The sequence below is a fragment of the Saccoglossus kowalevskii genome, chromosome 15 (genome assembly GCF_978046115.1).
Source record: "Saccoglossus kowalevskii chromosome 15, keSacKowa6.1, whole genome shotgun sequence".
Classification (NCBI taxonomy): Eukaryota; Metazoa; Hemichordata; class Enteropneusta; family Harrimaniidae; genus Saccoglossus; species Saccoglossus kowalevskii.
Genome location: NC_140655.1, coordinates 28,092,215 through 28,108,707, shown reverse-complemented (window position 1 = coordinate 28,108,707; position 16,493 = coordinate 28,092,215). Strand labels below are relative to the sequence as shown.

General features: G+C 39.4%; 1 protein-coding gene across 1 annotated transcript; it reads right to left on the bottom strand.

Moving 5' to 3' along the window:
* Positions 1-379: 379 nt before the first annotated feature.
* On the bottom strand, positions 380-16,133 carry LOC144350011 (uncharacterized). Its single transcript, XM_085490675.1, has 5 exons — positions 15,363-16,133; positions 10,582-10,783; positions 7,449-7,554; positions 5,880-6,244; positions 380-3,166 (listed from the first exon to the last, which is right to left on the bottom strand). The coding sequence occupies exons 1-5, from the start codon at positions 16,116-16,118 to the stop codon at positions 732-734; spliced, it is 3,864 nt and encodes a 1,287-aa protein (XP_085346801.1). The 5' UTR covers positions 16,119-16,133; the 3' UTR covers positions 380-731.
* Between the last annotated feature and the right edge of the window lie 360 nt (positions 16,134-16,493).

Here is a 16,493-nt window from a genome sequence, read left to right as displayed (position 1 = left end):
TTGCCATTTTGAAGGCTTGAACATCATTAATATGATTGGCCTTTATAGATGCTGGGATATTTCAAATAATATCTCATTTACATTTCCAAATGTTTTAGTTTGTTTTCATTTCTCCTACATAGATTACGACATAAGTTATTTGGATACTAGGCCAAACACCATATCATAAGATCCAATGGTAAGCATATTATAACGTTATAGAAATTTAGAAAAGACGTGTCGACCTCAAATTTGTCTTACAGCAATATTCTCATACTAACTCAAACCATGACTGTATTGTAGGTTACACGAATGACGTCATAGCCTCGTCCAACTGATAGAAAATAATAAAAACGTTCATGAACTTGAACCTGAATAAATGTATCAAAATAATAAGAAATTTTATTTACAATTTTTAATATCAACAAAAAAGTAAAAAAAATAATAATGTTCATCTATATAATCAGTATGTCAGAAGAAGTTGGCAGTGATGTTAAACCCATGTGTGTCAAGATACAAATATCAGTTATTCATAAAATCGTGAAATAATATGCAGTGTTTCTACACAGATCGGTATTGACACAGGGAACAACATGAATATACCTGGCCATGTCTGTCTGTCACCTGATACAGGTAAAGAAAGCACATTTAGGAAAGGCACATTGTTCTACACAAACGCACGGCGATAAGAAGATATTATTTTACTGAAACTTGTAATTGTGAATTGCTCTGATGCCTGAAAAAGTGTTCTTCTAAACTTCAGATACCCCAGTATTCATTATCATATTCAATACTACCGGCCTTCTTTGACGAGGTATATCGTAACCTTTTTTATCGTTATCATGAGTACCCTCTAGTTTACTATTTTTTCTTTCGTGAGTACCCCCTGGTTTACAAATTGTTCTTTCGTGAGTACTCCCTGGTTTGCTGTGTGCTCGCCTGGTTTTGATTTGAGGTGGGTATTTATTCAATATTTTCAGCTCGGTTTGCATATCAGTATTTGTTTCTTCGCTGCTGAACACGTCGTCCACGTCAGCCTCGAAATTCGCGTTATCGTATGCAAGAGCGCCCTCAAGGTTTCTTTCTTGTAAACTTTGCCACATTTGTTTTTGTCCGTGATTGTACCGTTCGTTGCTAAAATCTTCCGGTTCATTTTTCAGCTTTATTTTAACTTCTGAACGATATACTATTGCTGGTGAAATTCTTAACAAATCCCTCGGTGAATTGCGAATTTCAGGGGAACCGCTGTCGTGGGTAAAACTATAATCTTCAACATAATTGTGTTCTGGACTTTGGTGTGGATGGTCGCCAATGATGCCATGGCAATCGTGTCTACTGTACGACTTGCTTTCATTTTTATTAATGCTAGCGCTTGGCGTCTTCCCGGGTTTCTTATTCTTGAGGTGACAGCCACAATTCGAACACATACTTGAATCCTTCTTTGTTCCTTCCGATTTGTCGTACGGTGACCTCGACGATCTTCTTTTTTTGTTTTGTTTCCTTGGAGACGGGGTTTTGTGATTTGGAGAGATGACAGGGTGCTTGCTATTGGATACGACGTCCGAGTCACTGCCGGCAACGTATCCAGAGTTAACAAAACCGTTTTCGTCGTATTTACGTGTCAATTTCACTGGCATTGGCGGAAAGTGTTTGTGTGGTGCTGTTCCATCGGAGCATTCTGTGGACGAGCCGATCCCTGAACTTATGCTGCTGCGTTTTTGTACCGACTGGTGATTACCGTCCAGCATTGTCGCTCTACGGAAATGTTCATTTTCTTTTCCATCTGGTTTAATAGATATTTTCTTTTCACTATGAGTCCTTTCATTTCCGTTTTCCTTTTTGTTGCTCCGAATTCGTCTTACGTACTGGTTATACGGAATTTCGTTTTCCGAGACGTTACCGCTGCTGGGGTAGTACATTTCTGGAGGAACGTCACTCATGCCACTGTCTGCGATACTTTCTGGCGCAGTGTCCGCCAATTGTCGCTGTAGTCCCAGATCGCTAACTACGACGTCACGTGACGGCGCGGCGAATTCCGATTCGCTGTGATGCTGCACACTATTTGCATGTCCGGTGGTCACGTGCTTTTCAACAATAGCTTTGTTTTTCGCAACACGGATAGTAGGGGAATCAGCGCTGTGACAAATTACACCGGGCCATTTTTCTCGCTGAAAATCGACGGCAGCTGGCCGTTGAAATGTGGGATTGTTTGTCCTGTGATTGTCTATCTTTTTTGACTGGTCCATTTTTGTCTGTTTTCTCGTTGAAATGTCTGTGTTGTGCGATAATTTTCCTTTTTCCTGCGTAGTGCGGCGAACCTTGGGGATGGCGCCATGTCTGGCTAGCGACGATCGGTTGACAACGACAACTCCAGCGGCATCGCATTCTTTATCTGTGTCATTGTTTTCCACAAAAATCTCTCGCGTCTCATTGTGATTATTTGTGTCACTTGATTTGACGGGCGGCTCTTTTAATTGTTCCTGTGATATTTGAGAATGTTCTCGTCCGTGGGATTTCTTCTTTTGCGATCCCATAACATGTTGAAAAATCAAATTATACATTTGTGGATTTCTGCCCTCTATCGTTCTAACCATAACTCTATCTTCGCCTGTTTTTACTTCGTTTTCCACAACGGAAGAATCATCATTGACATCACTTTTCGTTGTAGATTTCAACTTCTCTTCTATGTGCTTGCATCCCGAGTATGTTCTACCGTACAACGCTCGGCACCGAAAACACGGTCTGAACCCAGAGTGGCGATACAAACAAGTTTCTATCCTGATTGGAATATTTTCTGCAGACCGGCTGCGACCTCTACGTTGAATATTAGATCTACTTTTGTCTTTCCTATCTTCTGTTCTCTCCGCGGTCTCACTTGTGGTTCTTTTTCTAGGATCGCCATTGGCAACATCATCTTTACGTTGGCTTTCTTCACTCACGCTCTTTATACGTGTGTCGCGTGGATTAGCCCTTGCGTTACCACTTGACACTTCTCGATCTTCTCTACTGTGGTCGCCATGGCTACGGGTTCTAACATCATCATATTCACTGTAGCTAAATCGATGTGAAGTAAAACTATCACGGGTGGTTACTCTTTGTGGTTGTGAAAGAGATTTCGTTCTTCGGTGTTGTCGGTGGTGGGACTTCTCCTCATACTGTTCGTCAATGCCACGAGAATTGCAGCATTCTGAAAATGAAATAAAAATATGTATTAGGCACGCGTAAATTAAGAACAAATGTTCATGATTCTGGTCATCACGCTTGTCCGAGTTTAAAACTGTGTGTCAAAAATTTGAAAACAGATGAAAGGAAATTCAAGCAATGCAAAACCACGCGAGCGTGCTTCGATAAAAAAACGCATTGACCATAAAAGTATTTTCTATTTTTCTTTGCATCAGTATAGAATTGGTATAAAATAAATTTGTAATGTTAATTTTCAATCAAAATATAGTTCGCCAAAACTATTCAAAACCTATTATAATTAAAAAAAATCATAATTATTGGTGAACATCAGCCAATAGCATACCGAGCAACGAGTATCAAAGATTTTTGTTTACACTATTCTCAGTAAGTCGTTGTTTCAGGCGTAAATAAGATGGGCGATGTGGTTCAAAATGACAACGTCATTTAAAATTAAGGTATTATCTGAAACACATTAGTTTTGACAAGCGCCACCCGAGAAAAAAAAAACATAATACAATGTAATATTAATTCGAACAAGTGGGCTTAGTTCAGTTTGAGCGTGTTTTATTTAATATTGTGTTACTTTGAATACAATCCCATAGTACGAGGACACTAATCCCACAAATCAAGATCATGTCGAGGTCGTATGCTTTTCGGGATTCTTGGTAACGCTTGGCTTAGTTTGAGAATGTCCTCAATGTTGAAGCGTTCGAGTGTTAACTGAACTTTGTATACACATCGTGTCCTAGAACTTGTATATAAAGATAGATTTTCCACAGAAATGAATAACAAAAAGCGTAACCTTCGTCGTGTTTGATAAGGTTCTATGCCATATGAAAATTTGTGCTTACAACTGGTTTTTAATCCGTGTCGAAAACGTGCACAAAACGACCATTCTGTGCACGTTTTCGACACGGCTTATCAGCCACCTCAAGTGCCAAATCCATGAAATAAACAACCAATGTCAATAGAGTAGCCTAGGTGTTAAAAATGGATTAAGTACTGGCAAACCAACTTCTGCATAGGCATGTCTCTAAACACTTGCTTTTTGGCTGATTTAGTCATCTTTTTTGAACTCAGAAGAACGCAAAACCTAATATTACATGTGAGAACGAAACAAATCCGTCGAGATTTCACGTTTTCCCGTAAAAGGGATGCTGGCTGTTCCCTCTCTGGACTCCCTCCCCGTATATACTAGTACTGGTAATACCATGGATTAGTGCCTTCCATGGTACTAGCAACTCTAACCATGTCGCCATTTCGTGACGCATGTCAAGCTATAAATGGGCATCAATACTCATTTCGCCCAATATTTCGCTTTCATAACATTTTAATCAACAGCATATCGCTTAATTTCCGACCGGTAAAACGACCATGTGTTTATCCACAGTCCCTCTATCTCTATGATAGAGGGATTGTGACGGAATGAAAGTCTATTAAAAATAATGCGAGACAGAGAACAACAAAAACCAAGTGTAGTCGGTGAAAATAACAAAATTTGAAGAATTATGCATCATGAAAACAATAATATTCGCGTATTTTGTCGAATACGGGGTACAAACTTACACATGCAGTCCGCTTGAAGGAGTGTGACTAGGTAGTCAAGATGACGACAGACATGAAAACGGACGGATTGAAAGTTAATTTCAAAATAAGTGCAAGACAGAGAACAGCAAAAAATGAGCACAGTCGGTGGAAAATAGCATAATAAGAAGATTCATGCATCATGAAAACTAAAATATTCGAGTATTTTGTCGAAACGGGGTACAACCTTAGACATGAATTCCAGTTGAAAGAGTGTGCGCTATAGTCAAGATGGTGAAAGACGAGAGAACATACGGATTCAAAGTCTGTTTGAAAAAAAAATGCGTGGCAGAGAAAAATAAAAAACGAGCATAGTCGGTAAACAATAACATAATAAGATTCATGCATCATGAAAACAAAAATATTCAAATATTTTGTCGAAAACGGGGTACAGACTGAATATAGCATGTACGGAAACATTACTGCCGTCTGAAACTAAATTTTATTCAATTAAACAGGAACATATATATTAAAAGTCATATTTTTTACTCGTGAACCACGTTCACGAGAACATCTGATAACTATTGTGTGTTCGGAAGATGCGTATTGCGGAAAGAAAACGACTCGTTTGGGGAAAGATACTTGTAGTTCGATACGAAAGTAGTGACATCGCATCGAAGTAAATATGACGTCATTGTTTACTTGCTCATCATAATATTCTAGCCCAGCTTACGTTAGGCATACGGCGTTTGACATTGGTGTTACTATACTACAATACTGTCTATGGTTAAACAGGGCCCAAATTGATAGGGAGTAAAACACGGAAGTTGAAGAGCTGTCCATGCATTGACCAATCACACAAGAGCTCACAAACACCAACGAAATATTTGTTGTTGTACTTAACAAAGGGGTTTGGCACTAAAAACAATGGAACGTTTATAGGCTTAACGTTGGATTTAGATCGTGTTATAATCCAAATCCCCTACTAAGACTTGTAAGCACCAATTTTCATATGGCGACACGTGTTTATTTACACGAAATGCAAACGCGCGCTACTCGACGTTTGTGGGGCTTTAAAGGTCCCATTCCGGCGAATGAAAATGAGTGATAGAGTGTTGTTCTTAGATAAAGCCGGGCGATGGTATAGTATGTATGTAGTTCAAATATGAATTTCGGGTATGAATTAAACTCACCGTCACTCCAATACTCGTCGCTATAGCAATCGTCGCTATAGGAACTACCAGAACATGTACTACACGACTCCGAATCACTCCAGTCTAAGTCGCTGGGTACATATTTTTCCAGTTTAGTTCGTGGGATTGATCGTGAACGTCCATGGTGTTTGAGCGTATCGATAGATATTTTCCCTGGCTGTTCTCCTGCTATAGTAACGCGTTCATTCCACTGTACGCTCTGGGCTTTCCGTATAGTGCCATGGGGGCGTGGTCTGTTAGCGAGGATTGACTTGGTACTGGCGGCCCTTGCCAACGTTACAGGTGGTGGGCTCTCGGCTCTCTCATGTCTTGTCGCTGAAATTATATCTCCCATACTCAGGCATCTATACAAATGTGAACAAGACAAAACTATGTCAAACAGGTAGTCACGATATGATGGCATATAAACAGTAGGTGAATATTCGACAGCCTAATCAGGAAGTGTATCCCAGTCAGCATAACAAGGCACATGCCATGTAATTGTATTGGCGTTATGTTACATACTATGGGTTACTACTTGTTGTTCACCCCTGTTTAGTATTGGTGCATGAAACAGCTCCGTGGTCTTCAAAATGGGTCTAGTGGTCGCCATCCCCGGGGCGGTTTAGTGTAGTTAATACCATTTCGAAAGAAGTAGCAAAGGTATGCGGGAATAAATAGAAATCTAATATTGATGGATGTAGAGGGGGGTCATAAAAATTGTCAGGTAATGACGGTAATGAGTTATTTACTATGTCGTTCAAGCAGACACGTTGATACTTGTATACCGTGCACTAGTTTTTAGTTGAAGAATGCATGGAGGTATTGTCTTGGTGAAATAACAAGCATGTACAAAGTTTCTCCCTGTTCGAGTAAATTGAATAAATGTTCAATCCATTTGACCACAATGTAAATGAAATTAGTTAATTTGTATGCAAATTAGCAATTTTTATGTAAAGATTAATTCTCAAGCTAGGATTGACTATTCAAATAAACACGCAGTCAGCTAGTAAGCTAACTAGTTAATGCACACACACAGATTAATTTCAAAATGTCATTTGATATTGAACTACAAAAACAGTGTTTAGTCTTAATCCACTTGAATGTTAATTTTCAAACAAAAACAATGAAAATAGTTCATTAATATTTATATTGATGCAATATCAATGCAATATGTGCAAATTATTATGCAAATTATCTAATAAACATACACGGATTATCTGGTCCTCATGTTATAATAGCATTGTGCAAAGTCTCATTTCAATCCTGTCAGTGGTTCTTGAGATATCAGTGGAACAAAATTTGACACAGACACACATACGGACAGACGAGCGGATAAGTATTACCTCCCATTTGTGCTTTGCGCACACGGGAGCTACAAATGGATTCGAAGGAACGATTCTAAAATCCTGGACATGTTACTTATACGTCTACATGCATCATGTGGTGTCACATCGCGGCAATTAGGTGAGTTATCGGTGCGTGTAGTTATCTACGCGATGTTAACACGATATGCACACCTCTGGCGGTGCTAACGCCGTTGGGGTAATAGGTATGAGATCAACTGACCTTCTGGGTGTGCCTAAATTGTTGTGATGTAGCGTTGGTGTCGTTGGCGTTGATCTTGAACTATTCGTACCTGGAATGGAGGAGCGATGACGATCATTCCAAGGATCTGAAAAAAAAAGAAAAAAAATAACATCAGAATCTGGGATTGAATGTGATCAAACAATTGGGAGAGATATCTCAATTTATAAACTAATAAGCGCAGACAAAAGAAATTACGACTCATGGAACTTTTTGTGCGTATGTTTGTTGTTCCATCGGCCCAGGTTATTTCGAATACATGTCACTATATTTGGCGAGAGAGCGTCCACGCTCAAAGCATCCCTTGATTCTGAAGAACTTCCATAAATCTCAGGCAACTAGAGAACGTTTATGTATCTGGGCTGTCAGAACATAAATTATGCTATCGTGGGAAACGATTCACTTTATACACTCGCCGCACTCGACTGGGAGTTATACCCCATCACCCCGGGGCTAACCAGCGTCGATCAAAATAACAACGTCGTTTGATACGTCGGAAGTGGTGTAGAGAAACGATCATGTATACCTTTCACCGGGACTGTTCATCTGTGACGCTGATTACGATGCGTATACGGTACACCAGGTGGGAGCAATGCCGCCCTTCACTGGACATATGTCATCATAGTACGTGCGACTCCATCACAAAAGGAAAACACACTTTTGTTAAAAACGTAAATACCGCGAAAACAAATCTCCATGGCAACCCCGGTGGATAACAAGCTTTGTTTATAATCGAACAATTCGAAGACCACGCCTTAACTTGAAAGAAGTTGGCATGCCCGACTCTCACTTTTTTTTTCATTATTATTTCGTATATATGAGTTGTTGAAGCAAACAACATACAAATGTCAGCCGCTGACATAAGAATTCTTGTTTATTGACCCTTATTAACATAAAGGTGACGTCATTCCAACAATGGACGCAATTACACGATAACATTCAAGCTATATTCACGCGCTGTTTGTTTCTCTAAAGTGTTTAGATGTCCACTTGTTTCGTTCTATGCGCATTATGAATGGCACTCATTTGAATCTGAATTCACGAGCCTTTCTATTTTGACCTTTGACTCACTGCATACAAGTGTTGACACTAGTCATAACTGCGTTCATGTGAATGTCCTTATTATTATATAGTCACAACTTTATATGTCCGACGGTGGTTTTGTGTAACGATGTGTAATACTCTATAAACAGCTGTGACTCGTAGTTTTGTGATATATGTACAAAACTATCCTTAAATATACACAAGGAATTTGAATATTTTTTGCGATTTGGAGTGAGATTGGCTGAAAATTTTGAGACTTGTACTCTATCATTTCTCAGACAATAAAAGTGCCGATATGTGCGCAATGATCGTTAGCGGGACCTGCAATTATATGGTATATGATATTTAAGTTTTAATCAGCTTCGTTTATTATTTATATTTATTTTTATAATTTATGGTACAAAATGGTACCAGATGAATACACGGATGAATAGATATTTACTATATATAGATTACGTACGTGTACCAAGACAGCAGGAAGATAAATTTATGTTTCAACAATGAATTCATTTTTAACTATTTGCATGTTATTAGCATAATGGTCACGTGATCTGGAACGTTACGTACGCACACAAATGTTAGCTTACTAATATATTGCATGGATACTGTATAGGTTCTATTTTATAGGTTTTATTTTTTTCTGTTTCTACACTTAACACTGTGTCGCCTCTATGACAAGCGAACGAAGACTGAGTCATCACCAAGTTGTTTATTGCATGAGGTGAAAACTGTAACAGTAAATGCTCACGGTTATGGTATATTTTGTAGTAACACGTGTTGCAATTCAACCAATCGGTGCAAACTGGTCAAATTTATTATTCAACATGCGAATAAGTAAATCGCTTGAATTGAATACTTTTGCAAATTCGTGGACATAAAGAACTGTTTCAGAGTTTCTCACAATTTCTAAGTTCGACAGTTATTGGTACGAATCGCCGGGCTTCCCTGTAACTGAATAAAACTCGCTTTAAACATACTCGGTAACACGAGATTGATTGAGTCACGATGGTAACTTCTGAACACCACTGCCGCCCTTTTGAATATTATGTTGGTTGATGAATTAGTTGTACGTGACCGGATAATATGGCGCACTGAGCATACATAGATATTGGATACTATCAATTACTATGCATATTCAACTACTCGTTGTTATCGTGCGATTGTTTACTCGATATACATAATATTAAAGCGCGAAAGTCTGCTCAAATGATACCAGCAATTTTATTTAATTGCAATCATTTCTCACAGCTGTCGATGCCCGTTCATTTTACCGTTCTGGTTTTATTATCAGATCTACACTTGTTGTCGCCGCGTTTTAAGCTTCCTATTGATCTATCCTTGTATTAGATCTATCAGAAAATGACCCCCGTCGTGCATATACTTGACTTGCCATTATCGTACAGTTTCCAGAAGCTGAAATGCGTGTGTCATAAAGCTGGAAATTTCACCTCTGGGAAATAGACTGCAGTGTCGGTTGCAGCTGCCAGTGTCCTGCCGCCGTCCGTGTTCACTGACGTGTAACGAAGCCGAATTCAGAAAAGGATTTTTTCAATACTTTTAATATAAAAAAGGAAGAAAAAACAAGTTGTTTCCGATGACAGCTTTCACCCATAAAGGTGGGCCAAGTCTACTAGTCTATTCAATATGGATTTAATAAGCTTATAGATTGATTAAACCCGCCATAAGTTTCATTATGCAAATTAGGTAACTATAGTAAATTCGCTGGGACGTGCGTGTTCCCTGTGTTTGGAAAATGGTGTTACGGACCTTTCGAAGTTGTCGAAGCAGCAGGTTGGAAAAGACTAATTTTAAACTACCCGAAAAAACCACCGATTCAACTGGGTATGTTTTCAAAAAACTTAATGTTTGACCATGTTGCGAGAATCCCCCGCCCCTACACATCCCGTGCGATGTGACCATCTCCGCAGCCTCGCCATCAAGGCAATAGACGATCTTGGCAAAAACGCAATAGAGAACGAAAAGCTTAAAAGTCGATTCCAGTCTGAGTAGGTATTCATCTCCGTTTATAAACTACTACGAATTTAACACAACAATATGACGGCATACTTACTGGACGGAGGCGTAAGGTTCCTTTTTTCGCGAAAGGCTGAACACACTCTATATATGATATCCCGTAATCCTTTGCGGTATGGACCATATAAACAAAGCAGAATGAATGGGTTGACGACAGAGTTTAGAACAGCCAAGCGCACTGCAATGAAATCAACAAGTGCGCCGACTTGCTGGCCAAGTTGAGCAGCTGTGACGACTCCCTGTAATACATAAGGAAATGGCGATTTTTAAAACATGTATATGATAAATAGAGCTTTTGTTGTAATAAAACGAACAAAGCACTTATTTAGAGAGTTACGCTTCTTATGAGGGAAAGGACTCGGCGGGTGGCGAAAAACGATTAATTGAAAATCGTTTGTAAGTTTTCCTCCGTTTTGCTTTGTTAGTAAAAACTGTAAAAATAATTTTTGCTCATACATGCAGTTATTGTTTATTATTTATTAAATTATGTAAAACTGAACTAAAGTGAAGTATGGTACCGGAAAGGTTACCAATGTCAATGCCAAGCCTGATGTGTGTATATGATGAAATGTAATATAGTCCGAACAAAATAATTCACGTTTTTGCTGACTATGTGCCAGAATGAACTCAATAACATGTTGCCCCTGTAAGTTTTCATTTGATATCACACATGTCATATTGGCTCAGTGTTACACGGAATACAAAGTTATGCGGAAAATGACACGAAAACGCAGATTATTGCCCTTTTATTTATTTGTAAACATAACATTTTTTACTATATGTATATTGAAAACACATCATATCAACAACAGCGTGATCACTGACTGACTATGCGTGGTGTGGTGAAGCACGGCAGGTCAACTGACAAGTACCGCTGACTCCAAACACCAAGCATAGTAAATATATAAATCCATATGCTTGGCCCGTCAATACGTAATAGTATTGGTGATTTAAAATAAAAATGGTAACGTTAAGCTATGGTATCTTGCAAGTAGGACAGTTTCACTCAGGGTTGTCTTCATCACCAGGAGGTTACAGTTCTTCCTACCCGTTCCAAAGCAAAAGTAAAACACACGAAAAAATTTGAAAACTACGTACTAATATTACCACAGTAGTAGTAGTAGAAGTAATCACGGCCATGGGAAATAAATCGGGTACAAAACCAACACAAATGTGATTTATTTGCTTATTGTTTTCCTTGTCATTCGCGAGTTGTCAAAGCGTTCCGTGGCAACCAGTGCAATGCGGTGTTAACAAAGACCGTCTCCGATGTTGACATGCAATTAAAATTTGATTAGGTTATTGATAGTTTTTAACTGATTATTGGATATGTTGCGTTATTATGACGTCATTATGTGACGTCACCGTTTCAATATCACGTATACCGGAGCAGCTGAAAGTTTGGCATTATCTGCGGGAATATCGAGATGCATTAATCGTCATTTTTTTTTCAACTCTCATTTGAACGTAAATGTGGCGAATCAATCAATCAGTGTACGAATTAATCAATAAACAACCTTTCCGTATAATGGAATTGCACTGTCAGGGTTTCGTGACATCGAGGGAAATATACACCTGTAGGATTTTTTAGTGAACGACTATTACGTTGTCTTGTCACGAACGATCGGAGTGAACAACAAGCAAAGCGTGCCTAATCGCCAAAGTTCACCGACAGAAACAGAATGTCTTGCCAAAATCTTCTGTAAATCGGTTGTTATCACCAAAAGTTTTGTCGTCGTCCGTCTTCGAAGTACGTCATCAACTTCCACTTCCCGCTGCTGTTTCGTGCAGACCGAGGAAACTGTCCACGGGATAATGACCATGCCCTGGTAGGTTGCGCATTATGCTAAATAGGACATAGCTAAAATCCTAGCCCTCGGAACTAGTAGCATAATAAATGTATTTTTGATACAAATAAAGCGTATATGCGAGAAGATACTAGTAATCAACTTACGTCACCTTGAAGTAAATGAACGCACCGAATAATTTCACATCGTCTTGCTGTTCGAGTTATTTATAAGCGGCAACAGTATACGCGTAGTGTGTACACGCGTTTCGTCCAATCCGTATGAGCAAGGAGGGTATTCAGTTTTTGCTAAACTGGGGTTCTACAAACACCAGAACGACACGTCTGCATATCAGCGCTTCTATAGATTAGCGTCGGTGTTGCAAAGCGGGTGTATACAATACTGAATCACAGTGAACTAAAGACAAACATGCAACGCAGCGACAATTACCAGTGACGAAATTTCTCTCCACAACGCCTGAATGACTATCAGATAAGGCTGCTGTATTCCAGCCGGGTATTGTTGTATTATTAGCGTGCTCACCCACGCTATCATGGCACAGAAAGAACAAAACCTGTCCCAAGCGACGCTAAGCGCTGCCTTGCCCTCCACAATATGAACAATGTTCAGTGATCTTGTATAAGACATTCAACCAGCATATAACGTGATCGCTTCTTTACGAGAACTTAGACGCACAAGATCCAGCGAAAGAATAAAATTAGATTCATCACAATAGAAAGCGTCAACAAAACATAAAAAACGATTTAGTGTTTTGTTTCGACAGACGCCGCGGATTGTCAGCATCTATATCGTCTTGACTCTGTTGTTTGTTAATGCTCGTGACCCATGGAGCACGACACGGTTCCACGAGTGGGCAAAGTAGACTCAAGCCTCGGTAAAATAGGACCATACATTTAAATAAGAATGCTTTGATTTCGTGTATGCGAGTATTTAGTGAGGAACATTAACCTTCCTTCATTGTAGTTTTAGAGAAAATGATATCCATGTGAACAAGGAAAGCGTGCTCCTTTCTACGCTTGCTCAGTAGTATGTTCAAGTTCAGACAACCAATTAGTTGTCTGAGGTTTAAGTAGAGATCATGACTAACCCCCAAATCCGTCCAATGAATTATTCGTATCGTAATACTGTCAGTTTTTTTCTATCGTGTCATGACATTAGCGACCATCGTAATTCAAAGAAACGTTTGCCTTGCCCTAACAAGCTTGTTCGCCGAAATAGGATGGTCGAAAAAATAAAGTTATCGTACAAGACACGTGACTACCCAATTTCTAAAAAAAAATGATTCAACTTTCAATAAATGTATGCAAAGTGAACATGGTCACGTGGTACTGTAAAAGGGAAAATAATCAATGGATAAATTGTTTTACAAGTTTTTTTTTTTTAGAATTTGTAAAGCCACTTGATGACAGACAAACGATCATTCCTTATAGCATGGTATAGAGGGCTTATCGAAGGAATGTAATTCATTTTCAATCACAAACTCGCTCAACATTACATAAAGTGTTTCCACGGGAAGCAATATCTACATTAATTGTGAGCAATTTAGCTGTATCATAGGCAAACCAGGGTCCCATACTACAATATTGCCATTCCGCTCTTCCTTGCAGTCAGTCACTGTCAATTCTTTGAGATACTAAGTTTAAAAAAACAAATAAACATTTGAAACATTGCCAACATTTTTGTTCAAGCCAGACGAAGCCAATCCCATATTTGAAAAGAAGGATTTTGGTTTTAATAGGCCGTGTAATTCAATCAGCCTCGTTTAGCCATTTACGCATCACCAGACACGCTGTGCGATATATATATATTCCTTTACTTAGTTGAAGAAGAAGAGAGATAAAAACCCTTAGTCGTCAACCTCTACCATAATTTTGCATGATTTATCCTATCAAAGGCTTTGAAAAAGCCTATGAAAATTACATAAATGCGCTCTCAGCCTAGATAAGTATTAAAAATATTATCAACCGTTGAATATTCTTTACCGAAGCCGGATTAAGTAGGTTTTAAATTAACTGATTGTGAAGGAAACAATTATACATACATACCTACATACCTACATACCTACATACGGATGAAATTCAATATTCACACGAGTGTTAATTTTATGATACCAAATTCATCTAGAGTTATCAGTAAAATAAGCATGAATAAGTCTTTTAATGCACTGAACGCATAGTACGCTCTCTAAATTTCATGTAATATGTCGAATTGACTAATTACAACGGAGTATCTGCGAATTGGCTGACGTGGTGGGGTACGAACATATACAACGACGATGTAAACAGACACATTTACTCTAGGCGTTTTGACGTGATACTACCCCGGCCGCATAATATGGTTTAAGCCATGGTTTCCTCTGCGTCATCTAACGTTGCCCTCATAAGCTTTTAGAGAATTGTTTGGCAAATATTTCACCTGTTTATCAGTACATTTCAGTTTCGAACGTAAAATGCAATAGCCAGTTTCCATAAACTATAAAAGCCTTAGGGGAGGGGGGGGGTACTGATATATTGGTTTGAACTACTTTCAACATGAACTGATTATACTATGTATAAGACGCTATATATTTAGATTTAGTTGGATGGGTTTCGATATAATCCAAAATCCGCCACGTGATGAATTACAATTGCTGATCAAATCTCGTAAATCCATTGTCATCTTTGAAATCGTTACAGCCCGTAATCGGCTAGGTCGCATTCAGGGCCACGTAATAGTGCCTTAATTCAGTAGCGAGGGCAAGGGACCCCTTTTTAAGGCTTTTGTGAAATTTGAAATAAGAAGCACCTTTGTGAGCATTTTTCTGTAATTGACTTATATACGCTTCCCCGTAACTCACAATAACTTGTACACACACTGAATGTACAATGCGTAGAATAGCGTGTAGTGCAGTTGGGCAATTTATGTTATCTGTGGCTTGCTCGTCCCCATTATCAGACAGCGCCATCAACGGCTATGATAAATTGTTTTTTGAAAATGACTATTGATTTTTTTTTATGGAAGATGAGCTTACCAGTAAAGGGGTCCACGTGATCCAGTATACCATCAATAATACCCAACTCATTCTAGTAAACTGTGCTTCGAGTTTTAAACTTTGCTCCGATGATCCGGGAGATCCTCGGTTGCCATGGAAACCTGGACTTGTGACGAGCCCTGGGATTTCCTCCGAGATTACGGATACTCTGCGTGTCATGTGATTTCTGTTGGCGATGAATCTTCTCAGCGCGCAGACGGCGGAGACATACGAGACGAGGACGACGACGACAAAGAAATATCCGATAATAAGGACCGTTATGGAGAAAGTTTTCGCGGCCGCGGACGTGACGCCGTAGTCGAAGTGACAGTAGGCTGCATGGGTGCCATAAGGTCGCATGTGTTCGGAAGACATTAACGGAATGGCAGCGAAGAAACAGATTGCAAGGAGCCCACCAGTTGTCACAAATAACGTCTTTTTCGCCGTCACTTTGGTTTTATAAAATATTGGTCTACATATAGTTAGGTATCGATCGACCGCCATCAGAGTCAACACGAACATAGATCCAGCGATGGAAGCGAAGGATATCCATCCCAAGAAGTCGCACAAGGATGTATTATTGGTAAGATTCCAAGTATTCAAGTAGCTGTGTATAGCCACGGGTATCGGGAACACTCCGGTGATGAGGCCACACACGGCGAGAGCTGCGACAAGTACGTCAGGCACGGCTTTCCGTCTGAAACGCTTGATAACAAAGAGAGTCAGTAAATTCCCGGCGATTAGCACTACCTCCATCACTGCAAGAGACACGCCGACGCCGACCGTGCTCACTGGAAAAACACCTTCCACACTAGTTGCATTATCTGATGCATTTTGATTGTCCAAACTTTCATCCATAGAATCACTTCCGAAAGAGCCAAGAAACAAACTCGTTTCATTTTCCGTGTCCATGATGCTGACGGCCATCTTGTTTGCAGTCCTCAATGTGGCAAGTCTACCGTAAAAATAATGTAACGGTTATTGGGCTTATAATCTTAGATTCAGGTCACCCCATCGTTAATAGCATCCCAGTGACGTCACACACACACACATACACCAGTACCGTATGTTCTGAAATAAAATTGATTGCAATATGCGACGTGAAATTGTGATATTTTTTTACCACGTAGA

Excerpts from the sequence above, each read along its gene's own strand:
- LOC144350011 (XM_085490675.1), bottom strand. The coding sequence starts at position 16,118 with ATGGAGGTAGTGCTAATCGCCGGGAATTTACTGACTCTCTTTGTTATC. Across the intron at positions 10,784-15,362 it reads TCACGTGGACCCCTTTACTG|GGAGTCGTCACAGCTGCTCA; the intron begins GTAAGCTCATCT and ends TATGTATTACAG. Across the intron at positions 3,167-5,879 it reads CGACGAGTATTGGAGTGACG|AATGCTGCAATTCTCGTGGC; the intron begins GTGAGTTTAATT and ends TTTCATTTTCAG.